Source organism: Poecilia reticulata, linkage group LG19, assembly GCF_000633615.1.
Source record: "Poecilia reticulata strain Guanapo linkage group LG19, Guppy_female_1.0+MT, whole genome shotgun sequence".
Classification (NCBI taxonomy): domain Eukaryota; kingdom Metazoa; phylum Chordata; class Actinopteri; order Cyprinodontiformes; family Poeciliidae; genus Poecilia; species Poecilia reticulata.
The window spans coordinates 26,537,577-26,549,736 of NC_024349.1; the positions used below are offsets into that span (position 1 = coordinate 26,537,577).

General features: G+C 38.1%; 1 protein-coding gene across 1 annotated transcript in view; it reads right to left on the reverse strand.

Annotated features, from left to right (window-relative positions):
* The window catches only part of ptenb (phosphatase and tensin homolog B), a 20,244-nt gene extending 13,617 nt beyond the window's left edge, over positions 1 to 6,627 (reverse strand). Inside the window, exon 1 of the mRNA XM_008438083.2 lies at positions 6,021 to 6,627. Coding sequence (XP_008436305.1) covers positions 6,021 to 6,102 — 82 coding nt within the window. The 5' untranslated portion in view covers positions 6,103 to 6,627. The remainder of the gene's footprint in view (positions 1 to 6,020) is intronic.
* Between the last annotated feature and the right edge of the window lie 5,533 nt (positions 6,628 to 12,160).

Sequence of the window (12,160 nt, forward strand, 5' to 3'; positions counted from 1 at the left end):
GGTGTTTCCATCTCAACGCGCTGCCCAGCCTGTGGCTCTGTGTCCGTCTTCCCTGTAAAGTTTATGGTCCCGGTTGGCCGGAGCGTTAGTGGATAACGAGCAGCGCTAACCTCATCATGCAGGTTCAGCCCGCTGAGGAGTTTTCACGCTCTTCTCGGAGTCACGCATCACGCTGACTTTATATTATTTTATTATTCTTAGTAGTATTTTTCCGGTTACACCATGCATCAAACCATATCAGTTGTCTACTTAGAGTTAATACGCGCGGAGATCTGAGAAACTGTCCCATAAACCAGAATAGTTTCTGTGACGCTTATTAGAAACTCAACCGACACGAAATGGAAGAACTACTAAAGCCACATTAGCAGCATTGAATGAAATCTCTCGTTTGTTGGGCATCTCTGCGTAGTGCAGCAGATTACCTCATCATGCAGGGCCGGTCCAAGGCTGTATGAGGCCTGGAGCAGAATCTGACTTAGGGGCCCCTTTTGTTGCTAAAAAATATCAGCACCTCTAACAGGTTCTGTGTTAGATTGAGTCAAATATGGGAGAAGGGAATAGTTTAATTAACCAGCCTAAAAAGCAATAAGTTATCGCAGTAATTTGTATTTGTAAATTCAAAGATTAAACTCACAGCATCAGATTGTTGCTACGGTAACAAAAAAAATCTATGACTATTGTTCTTTGAAGTTTTACTAAGTAAAATTGCCAGCTCCTTAAAATCTTGTATATAAAATGTTAAACAATTTTAAATAATTTTATTTATGTATGCCTAAACAATTGAATAAAATTTAACAGCATTGATCATCTCAATGAACAAGTGTTACATTTATGTATCTGTGGTCTGTTTTAAATTATTAGCACTTATGGGGCCCCTGAAGCCCTTTGGGGCCTGATGGAGCCACTGACTTAATTTGGATTAAACAGAAGTGCAAATTTGTTGTTTTTAGACTAGTTGTGGATTTAAATAACATTTCACTAGAGATCTTTTCCCGAAACATATAAGTAATACTTTTACATTTCCGGTCAACTTAACATCTTTTAATACAAAAACATGGTGGACTGCCAGTGGACCGCCTCGATTCCCCGACCACCGGGCTTAACAAGTTTTCTGGGGGAAACCCTGTGTGTGTGTGTGTATATATATATATATATATATATATATATATATATATTTCCACGTCCCTCCTGACCTGTCCTCTCCTAAGTGTAATTAAAGCTACAGTATGTAACTTTAATAAAATGTATTGTTCTACATTTTTGAACTGTCATTATGTTGTTACAGTATGGCATGAGAGATAATTTGCGAAAAATTATTTCCTCTGTCTTCTCCTATCTAGAAACAACCAATCAGAGGTAGGAGGCGGGTTTTATCACTGTCAATCACAATCTCATGTGGCTGCTCATCCTCCCTCCCCTTGCTATGCTGCAACTAGCAAAGCACAGAGCTGTGCAGATTCAAACTGTGAATACTCAGTCAAGTTAACATAGCTACCAATGACGGCAGATAAAGTTTTCCTGTGTTAATAAGTTGTTTCTCCACCACTGCACATTTAGCAGTGAGTGAATGAAATTGACTGACCACTAAAACCCTCCTCCTGGTTCTGATTGGTTGTTTTTGGTCAGAACGTTGCATTATTTTAGCTAGCAACAGTAGTTCAGGGAGCAGGTGGAGGAGATTGTTTTCACAGATTATCTGTCTCATAAACTGTCACGACATAATGACAGGTTTAACAAATATGGAGAAAACCTATTTTTTTTATAATTTGTAATAATTTTAATAAGTTGTTTCTCCAACTTGAATAAAATGCAATTACATAGCATTTTTTTTAGAAGACTGGATAGCTTCATGTGTATTTTGCACGTTGTCTGAGACTTGCAAGTGGGAAGAGACATTTCAATGAGATAAAACTAATAAAAAAATTAAGCAATTTATTTGCTGTATTGTATGCGGACTGTTACAGGTAAAATTCACTAGAAGTAAATATTGTGCTTGTATCAGTATTGGACCAAAGAAAGCAAGGCAGTTGCAATGAGATAAAATTATGCAAGCCTTTAAAATTATGATGCTTTTGATGGGTCAGATAGACTCAAGAAATTTGTAACAGTAGTTGTGCAGGGTGGGGGCCCAATCTCATTTTTTGTCACGGGGCCCAAGATTCCTGGCAGCGCCCCTGCTGTCGAGGTTATGTGGTGGTACAGAATCAGAATGTCTCGAAACAACACATGCACAGCTCACTGCAGCAGTGACGGCTGTAAGGCGAAGCAGAACACAGCATCAGCTTGGGAGCGCTGTTGCCAACTTAACCACAATGTAATGGGTCACTTTTCAGACCCCTGGTTAATTCATTTATTTTTTTCTCCAAAAAAGTGACTAGTGACAAATCTAGCTCTCTTTGGTTTTTTGGGAACTTTGCTGACAAAATGGGAAAGCAGCTTTAGTACTGCAGTGACATGAGACCCTCCCTCCTCCGAAGCCCTTACTGGCTCATCATGCAGTAGAGTGGAGGAAACTCCATTCCGTTTCCACATTCCAATGGAATTACGCACTCACAGAGCTGCCGGTGACCCCGCTCTGGATGAAATATGATGTAAACATAGTTTTTATGTTGCCCAATGTCTTTTGGAACCGAAACCGTCGCATCCAAAGGTACCTGTATTTGATTTACACTGCCTGTGTTCTGTTAAATGATAAATAAGGTGGATAAAATAAAAAAAGGGACAACCTGGATCTGTATCTTCACTCCCGCATTTTTAAAATGTAGTTTTGAAGTACCGGATCAGGACCTGATATCAGCCAATCAAAGAACTCTGAGGCAAAAAAACCCCTAACATGGAACCTTATTGAGGGCTGCAGGGAACACTAATGGTTTTAAAAGCAGCCTTCACACTATTCTGTAAGCAACATCTGTAAACCAATGAGCTTCTTTTCCATCATGACCAGGACTGGAGTCTGACAATTACATAAGGTTAATGTACAGCATTCCTCCTGCACTCGGAGCAGAGCAACTCAACACTAAATAGCTTCAATTCCTTAAACTATACTGCTTCCATCAATTTCCTTATATTCCCTTCCCAGGTATTTCAGAGAATTGATCAGAAATTATGATCAGCTCTCTGGAAGATTTAATGGAATCAGCCTGAGGTCAGACCAAACCAGACACAACCGCTGAAGAAGCAGAACATCAGTACATCCATTTCTTCTTGTTCTGTCTGGAATAATTACAGTTTTGCTGGAGTTTACCAGCAGCAAACAGGACAGCTCAGCATCTGCGGAGTCACATTTCAATTTGCTTAAATCCTAGCAAAGGAAAAGTTTTGGATTATTTATCCAACTTCTGAATCCATTCAGATCTACTTCATTCTGCTGTACATCAGCACCACCTTCAGTCAATTTCATAAACTGCCTTTCAGACACTGTTGAGTCAGACTAGACAGTGGACCCACAGACACACAAGGTAATTTTAAAAACAAACCAACATCTGAGTTCTGATTGTTTGTTTGGTTCCGGATCAGGTTTACTCTGCTCCGTAGCAGATCACTGTTTGCTTCAGCCATTCTGAAGGTAACAGAGTCTCTGCTGTGAGGAAACATTTTAAAACCAAGCTAGGAACACCTTCTGTTCTATTCAATCCTCTGGCAAGAAACTCATCCTGCTGTCCTGGAAAAGGAGGACCCAGCTTTTAAAGCCTGGATGGCAATAATGACTGATACGGTACCTTCTCAATGACAAACTGAGAGATTTTGAAAAAATCTGGAACTAGAGAAAAATCTGCCTCCGAGAGGCCTTGCAATCACTTATGGAAGAGAAAGACAATTAGAAATGTACATTACAAGCTGTAGTCTTACTATGCCTCACTAGGGGAGTTACATAAGGGGAAGTGGGTGATGTTATCCTTCAATGCCCTTGTCTATGTTTTTGGTTTGGTTGTTTTTCTTTGCCTCCTTATATTGTATTTATTGAAGGACAAAAATGTCAAAGGCAGTAAATTCCATCTTGATCTCTGCTCAATGGAAGCCTTGCAATAAAATATTTTATTGCAATATTTCAAATTATTGTAAACTAGACTAGAACCCAATTTACCTGAGCTAGTTTCCTGAGCTGCACGTCCACTTATTAAAACAGATCAGACAAACCAGAGAAATACACACGTGCAAACTGAGTTGTAAACTGCTCTCTTATTTCTTTTTAATTTCCTGAATGTGATTCAGGCTGAATCATCAAATGGAATTTCTAAATCTGCAAACCAAACCTCAACAGAATCTGTATGGATTCATTTTTCTGCCATAATTTGAAAGCACACATTTCCAGTCTGAAAGCAGGATTTCATGTTTTTTGTTCTCAAAGCTTTTAATACTTGGGTTTACATTTTCAGTTTAATAGCAGAACTTCATGTCTTTCTTCTCAAACTTATGCTTGTGCTCAAAACTTGTGTCTTTCAATTATTCACTGTACTTTCTCAAACCTTTCTCCTCACACTCAAAACCTCTCTGCTCAGATCAAAACCCAGCTTGTAAACCTCTCTGCTTGCTTGCGAATTCTTTCCTGCTTGCTCTTAAAACAAAAAGGTACAGTTGCCTGGCAACCTCTCGGCCAATAGAATGACAGTGTTGAACTGGGTGCGTTTGTTTCTTTCTAGTGGGTGTGCCTGTGTGGCTATTGATTGTAACAACCTGTGCTGTCCGCTGGATGTAGGGAGAAACGACGACATCAGCTTTTTGCTCCGTGTTACAACTTAGAGATAAGGAATTTGGGTATAGAGTCTGTAATCAATTGCTTAGCATTGACTTACATGACAGACAGCAAGTCTGTGTTGTATTCCTCTTCCTCATTAAAAATCCGCCAGCAGTGTGCTACTGATCTCTAACAGCCTACTGGAGCCAGAAAATGGATCCACAGAACCAACCGTGTTTCAACTTAGATAGATAACATGTTGTGACTAAGTTGACTAATCTAGAGAGACCAATTAACCTGACAGTTATGTTTTTGGACTGTGGGAGGAAGCAGGAGTACCCAGAGAGAACTCACATATGCACAGGGAGAACATGCTAACTCCATGCAGAAAGACCCAGGGCCAAGAATTGAACTCAGGATCTTCATGCTGCAAGGCAACAGTGCTACCAACTGCGCCACTGTGCAGAACAAAAGACATGAAATCCTGCTTTCAGACTGAAAATGTGTGCTCTCAACTTATGGCAGAATTTCCCTACTAACCTCGCTGGTTCAGATCCACAAACAATCCACACATAACAATGTACTGTGCTTGGGAATAACCCAGCATTACAGGATATTTCCTTCTTTAACGCACCATCAGTGTGACCAATGTAAAACAGAATTGTGAGAATGTAATGCTGTCTGCAGATCATGTTCTAAAGCACAAGAGCCCCATCTGACTCATTACACATTACACACATGTCTGCTTGGTTCTTCACATGCCTTTTTTCCCCAATAAAAATGTGTTACTCAACAGGTGAGTTCAAACCTTTAATGAAATAAAGTAATTAAAAAAAACATGCTTGAAGGTCATTAAGACTACTTGAGAATGAATTGAAGGGAAATTGCATTTGCTGTTTTCTGCTGTGACTAAAGCATGAAACTTTGCATAAACCTTTACCCGCAGAACAAGCAAGGAGAAAATAATCAGTTTAAGTCCACCAAAAGCTGTGATCCTCCTGCCTAATCAACCTGCCACTTTAACCCAATGGAACCAGAGGACAACCAGCTTACGTCCCACACTCATCTCTGGAACTTCAAGCTGTTTTCATTATATTTCAATACAACTGGGAAGGACAACCCTCCCAGCTGGAACCCAAAGAGGCTTTGCTGAATTTGAAAAAAGACGTTTTCCTGATACAATAACCAATCTGTGACTTCTCACAATAACCCTGCAGCTATAAATGGTCTATAAATACAATATATATGTATTTGCAGCTATGTCTGTGATTCTGCAGTTGTAATGTAAATGTTGCGTTTTTAATGCAATTATGCGGGGAGTCCCACGCTAACAGGTGAAAGATACAAGTGAGGTCCAGGTCAAACCCATCTTCCTGATACCGCCGCTTGTTCCTGCTAACAATCTCCTTGATTAGGTTAGCAGCCATAGTTCCCAGAGGTCCGTTAACCAAGCACCAGGGCTCGGTTGGGAGCTGGGAGCCCCCGATCCCTCTGTCGGCTTAGGACAGATGCGCTAACGGCGACAGCTAGCTAGGAGCTAGCTCCTCGCTAGCCCTCCAAGCTCCACAGAAAGTATAGAATAACACTAAAAATCCTCCGAAAAATATTCTCACTGCAGTCAAAGGCCTGAGTATCTCTCCGGGTTCCGCAGCAGCAACCGGATGCTAACCGTCCTGCGTGTGGACAGCCAGCCCCCGGCCGTCGGCGGTGCTTTCTGGGTCAGCTCAGGGGCTGCTCCCGCTGTGGGCCCGGATGTTCAGGTCCCCCCGTCCAGACACAGAACCGCGGCGTCGCTCGCCAGTGCAGACCATAACCTCCGGACAGATCCAAGGGAACTGTTCCAGGCCTCGGAGAACTGCAAAGACGCAGTGATTAAATGCAGCAACACGGAGAGTAAAACAATCTCTGAGCAGCGACCACCGAGCGTCAAGTCCGCGGCAGTATGAAGGACATTCAGTGGCTTTCAAAATAAGGGATCGATCACAACAAGAATTTTACTCTTGCAATGTAATTTCTAAACTGTGTAAATTTTCCAACAGCGTAAATCATTAATAAAATGGTCTTTTTGCCTCCTTATCTTTTCTTAAGTGCATTTGAAGAATTAACCCCAACAGATTTAGACTATTTCCTATATGCTATATAAACTTCGGTTACGTCATGCCACATGCTTTTATTTTCTACAAGACAGACATCCTGTTGCCGCCTTGTTCAAAATAATAGAAAATCAGTGGTTCTCAATTATTTTGTGGCATGTAATGTCCTCTCTGCCACTGTTGCCAGAGAGTCCAGTCTTGTACCGACGTGGGAACAAACTAGGGGGACCCAGACGCAGACCCGTTTCCTTGGCAACAAGCGGAGTGTAGCTCCTGCAACGCTGATTTCGGAATATGGTTTTCTGTTATGGCCCTTCACCTTGACAGCATTGGGTCACCAACGTTACCTGGACGTGAGATGGATTATGCTTTTATAATATCTTAGAGTTGCCACCCGTCCCAATACGGAATCGTCCCGTATTTGGCTGTTAAATGTTGCGTCCCGTATTGAACCGATACGGGACGCGATTTATTCCGTATTATGTAAATGTCCGATAGACACGCCTATCACACAGTATCAACACTAAGTGTAGCAATAAGGACCAAAACAAAACACAGGAAATATTAAAGTCAGCTAAATTGTCGTGGCGGGAGCATAGACATAATATAAGGATAGACGCCTCATGGACCGCTCTCGCCTATTGTCGCTGACGAGATTTAGGGCGGCCATCTTGGAGCGGTCCACCACTCCACTCAGCGTTATGTGTTTAGCAGCACAATGACGTATAAGCGCATTTAATCAATCATAACACGCTTTTTTGTTACTTGAAACCATATTCAATCATCTATCAAAGCCACATTTATAAACAATTGTATTTTTTAAGTATGTTTTTAATACATAGTTCAGCATATTTAAATATGCTTAATTTATTGCTATAACAATAGAATAGAAATGGAATATTCTGATATTGATGTATGATGAGCAGATTACAAAGCACACAGCCGTTCATAATTTATTTAATAAATTATTTAGTAATATCAATACATATTTATATAACTATACAAACACAAGTAATTAATGATTAATACTGAATAATATATATTGGATACGTGTTTATATGTATGTATGTGAATACATACATATATATAGATATATGTATACGTTTTTCAGCCGAGGATTTCTAGCTTCAGAGATTCAGCAGCTGAGATTGAGTCCAAAATCTGATGTGAGATTCATCCGTGCTGCAGTGAATCCGTCTCTTTTTATAGATTCTCCCTCTTCTTCCTCACATCGTGTCTTTAGGAAACCTTCAAAACAAAAACGGAAGATTGGGGATGTATCTTACTTTTGACAGAGTGAAAGAATTATACATAAATAATAGTCTTTACCACCTGTGTGTTGTGATCTGTGTTTTCTGTGTATTTATTTTGAGGTTTTTCTGTGTTTATTAGCCTGTTCCCCTGTGAGTCTGTCTTCCCTATTGATTGTTAACAGCTATGTCTCGTTTCTTTGATTACCCTTCCAGTGTATTTAGTCCCACCCAGGGGTGAAAGTAAGGGGGTACGGCAGGGTACTGCGTACCCCTAAAACAGTGGTCCCCAAACTACGGCCCGCAAGTGTAAAATGAATACATTTTTAATTTATATGTAGAATGCACCTATTAAGACAAATGGAAAAAGTTTCATGCAAAAAAAAAAAACTTCTATTTTTAAAATATTTTTAAACTTTAAAATGGGTCAATTTGACCCGCAACATAATAGGAGGGTTAAGAAAATACTACTAAAATTATATATTATGACAATTAAGTATAAGTAGTCATTTAAATAATTATAAAAGTATCAATAAATTGAATTAAAAATCATTTTAATATATTTTCCAACTCCATTGATATTTGTCCCTAGTTTTTGTCAACACCGTCAGAAATGAAAAGAATGTAAAAAGAAAAAATCAGGCATTATTGGGGGGCACCAGAACTTCTGAGGACCCCATGACCACTTCCTTTCTCTTCCTTTGCTAAGAGGGCTAGTTAGCTCTGGTTAGCTTATGTTAGTCTTTAGTTTTTTCTTCTTTTTATTTCTAAGTTGATTGTCACAACCATGATGTGTCAACACCATAACTGACAATTTACAAAACTTTGATGAAATTTTGTGAAATAAAAGCTTAATTTTGTTAAAATGTAAAGATTTCATGGACCTGATGAGCTACAATATGGCCTCCTTCAGAATAACATCATATAAATTGAGGTAGTTTGCCATTTTGTCAACTCTGTCAGATGTCAACTCCATCAGTTTTTGTAACTCTTTCAGTGAAATTGTTGTCAAATCTCACTTAAATGTGAAATTAATTCATTTTAATGTATTTTACATAAATTGCATTACTTCACATGTATGAAGTTTTTCATTTTATTCACTAGTTTGTCATCACTTTCAGTTCTGTGTCAACTCCATCATGCAGTGTCAACTCCGTCAGATGGACTTTTTGTTGTTTTTTGTTTTAAATAATATTTATTTTGTTTCTTGAGAAGCATTTGTCTGTAAAAAGAGTAAAAATATCACTATTAGGGTCATTAAAAATGATTTTTTATTTATTTTTGTCAGATGGTGATGACAACGTTCTGGGTCAGGTCGATTAAAAATGTTATTTTTTTTAAAAAATGTTGCAACTGGGAGCCTGTACCTTAGCATCTTTGCATTTCCAAAACATTATTTGTCATCTTTGCATACATAAGGTTGAGAAATTAAAAAAAATATGGGAAAATTAAAACCCATTCTCAAGAATCACTGAAATATTATATTAAATATATATTAAGTTAAATATATATTATTCAGGATCAGGTTTTAATAATATGTACTAGTACTTTTAAAATATCTTCAACAGCAGCATTACAGGTTGAAATGGGAGAAATGTATTTTAAAGGTGGTATCGGTTATCTTTGAACTATTGGTCAAATCTACAGAAACAAAGAAATGATCATCTAACATTACAGGTGCTTAAACCTGGCTGGGAAAAGAAATAATAAAAGGTATTTGGATGGATAATAAATTCTAAAGTTAATGAAAGCCATATAAAGTTCCATTACCCACAATACCACTTTGGATACATACTGATGCTAAAGTAGATTTTTCATTATTGGAAAAGAAGATACATTTCTCATTATGAATAATTGTATAGTACAGGAATACTTAAATCAGCATGTACATATATAGACGGATGCATAAAAAATATATCTAATAGGATAAGAATATTGTTTATTGTACCACAGTTTCAAATTAAAGTAGGATAAAAGTTCAGTGGTGGAGTCTCGGTGTATACAGGAGAAATGCTTGCTTTACTTTTAGCAGTTCAGTGGGTGGAAGAGGTAAGACCATCAGTCATCTGAGCAAATCAATCATTTGCTCAGATTCTAGTTAATCACTTTCCAGTTTGCAACACAATCAGTCAGACAGTGGACCAGATATATTAATTGAAATACAACAAACACTTTAAAAGGAGAGCACTAATAGGGTAAAGATTGATATTAATGTTAGTTTTAATATAACAGAAATAAAGGGTATAATTAAACATAAAATGAGAGAGGTGGAAAAAAGTATGGGTAGAAGAAAGGAATGGACGGTGGTTTTATAAAATCCAAAGGAAAACTAGAGAAATGAAAGAAACAGGAGAGAAGAAATAATTATTTCCGATAGGGAAACATCAGATAAGGAAATGTGATTGTGGGGAATATGAGACTATAAGAACCAAAAATGTTAGTGTGTAATATTGTTTATTATTGTGTATGCTGTTTGCATATTTAGATATTTTGTTAAGATTCCTTTTCATTATGTTTTTAGTAGAAAAGCGCCACCTAATGGACGTAATTGAAAATATGTAAAAAGTGCTGTGTCACTTTAGTTTATGAAAGAAAATTTAATGTGGTGCATTCAACTGAGCTCTACAGTTCAGTTTTTTGACCATTACGTTACTTTACATGTGGAAGGCTGTGCAAAATTAAAGAATCATCTGTAATATTTGCTCAAATTTCGTCGTTCGCCAGACTTTGTGTGGATTTTACAAGTACTTCACTGAGAAATGCACAAAGGCATATCGTGGGACAGAAACGCGTCAGCTCAGAGATAAGCTAATGAACGTCAACGAAAGAAAACGGAAACTTGTTGAACAATATAGTGGCTTACACTGAAATGAATAAGCAGCCACTACAGAGACAATAGAACATGTTATTTTGCATTGCAGGAATTATCGGATTCAGTGAAACAAGTTAATTATGAATCTTTGTAATATGAAAATGAAATTGGACATTATTTATTACAGAAGAATTTAGAAAGTAGAGGATATCAGACTATATTAGATTTTTTGAAAAAGTATAAATTGTATAGGATATAGTTTTTTTGTCATGTGGTTGGTGGCAGTAATGATCACCTAATGTTTTTAGCCAATCGCCAATAAATCTCAAGAAGACGAAGGAAAAAGAAAAGTTCACAGTTGTAATAATTTAAGTACAGAAGAAAACGGAGAAGAGTTTGTACATTCAATGAAAATGTTAATTTGTTAGAAGAAAATGTAAGATCTAATGACTTACATTAGATCTTACTGGAGCTCCTAAATTACAGCCTCTTTTTTATTTGAACTAAATAATGCTCTTAGGAAATCCATCTGTCCATTTTCTTACACCCTTGTCCCTTAGTGGGGTCAGGAGGGTTGCTGGTGCCCATCTCCAGCTAACGTTTCGGGCAAGAGGCGGGGTCACCCTGGACAGGTCGCCAGTCTGTCACAGGGCAACACACAACCATGCACACTCACACCTAGGGGAAATTTAGAGAAACCAATTAACCTGACAGTCATGTTTTTGGACTGTGGGAGGAAACCGGAGTACCTGGAGAAAACCCACCATGCACAGGGAGAACATGCAAACTCCATGCAGAAAGACCGGGGCCAGGAATCGAACCCAGAACCTTCTTGCTGCAAGGCAACAGCTCTAACTGTGCCACAGCTCTTAGGAAATCAAAAAACTAATCTCCAGGAAAATATAATTTTTCTGATATTATGGTTGTTAAGCTTAGTAATTCATCTAAAAAGGTTTTATTGGAATTGTATAATAAGATCTGGGAAGTAAGTTTTAAATATGGCATGGAAAGAAGCAATCATGGTTCCAATATTAAAACCAGGTAAAGAGTCAAATCCACCAAGTTATCTTCACATATACAGTGGTGTGAAAAAGTGTTTGCCCCCTTCCTCATTTCCTGTTTTTTTGCATGTTTATCCCACTTAAGTGTTTCGGAACATCAAACCAATTTAAACAATAGTCAAGGACAACACAAGTAAACACAAAATGCAATTTGAAAATGAAGGTGTTTATTACTAAAGGAGAAAAAAAATCCAAACCATCATGGCCCTGTGTGAAAAAGTGATTGCCCCCCTCGTTAAAATATACTATAACTGTGGTTTTTAACACCC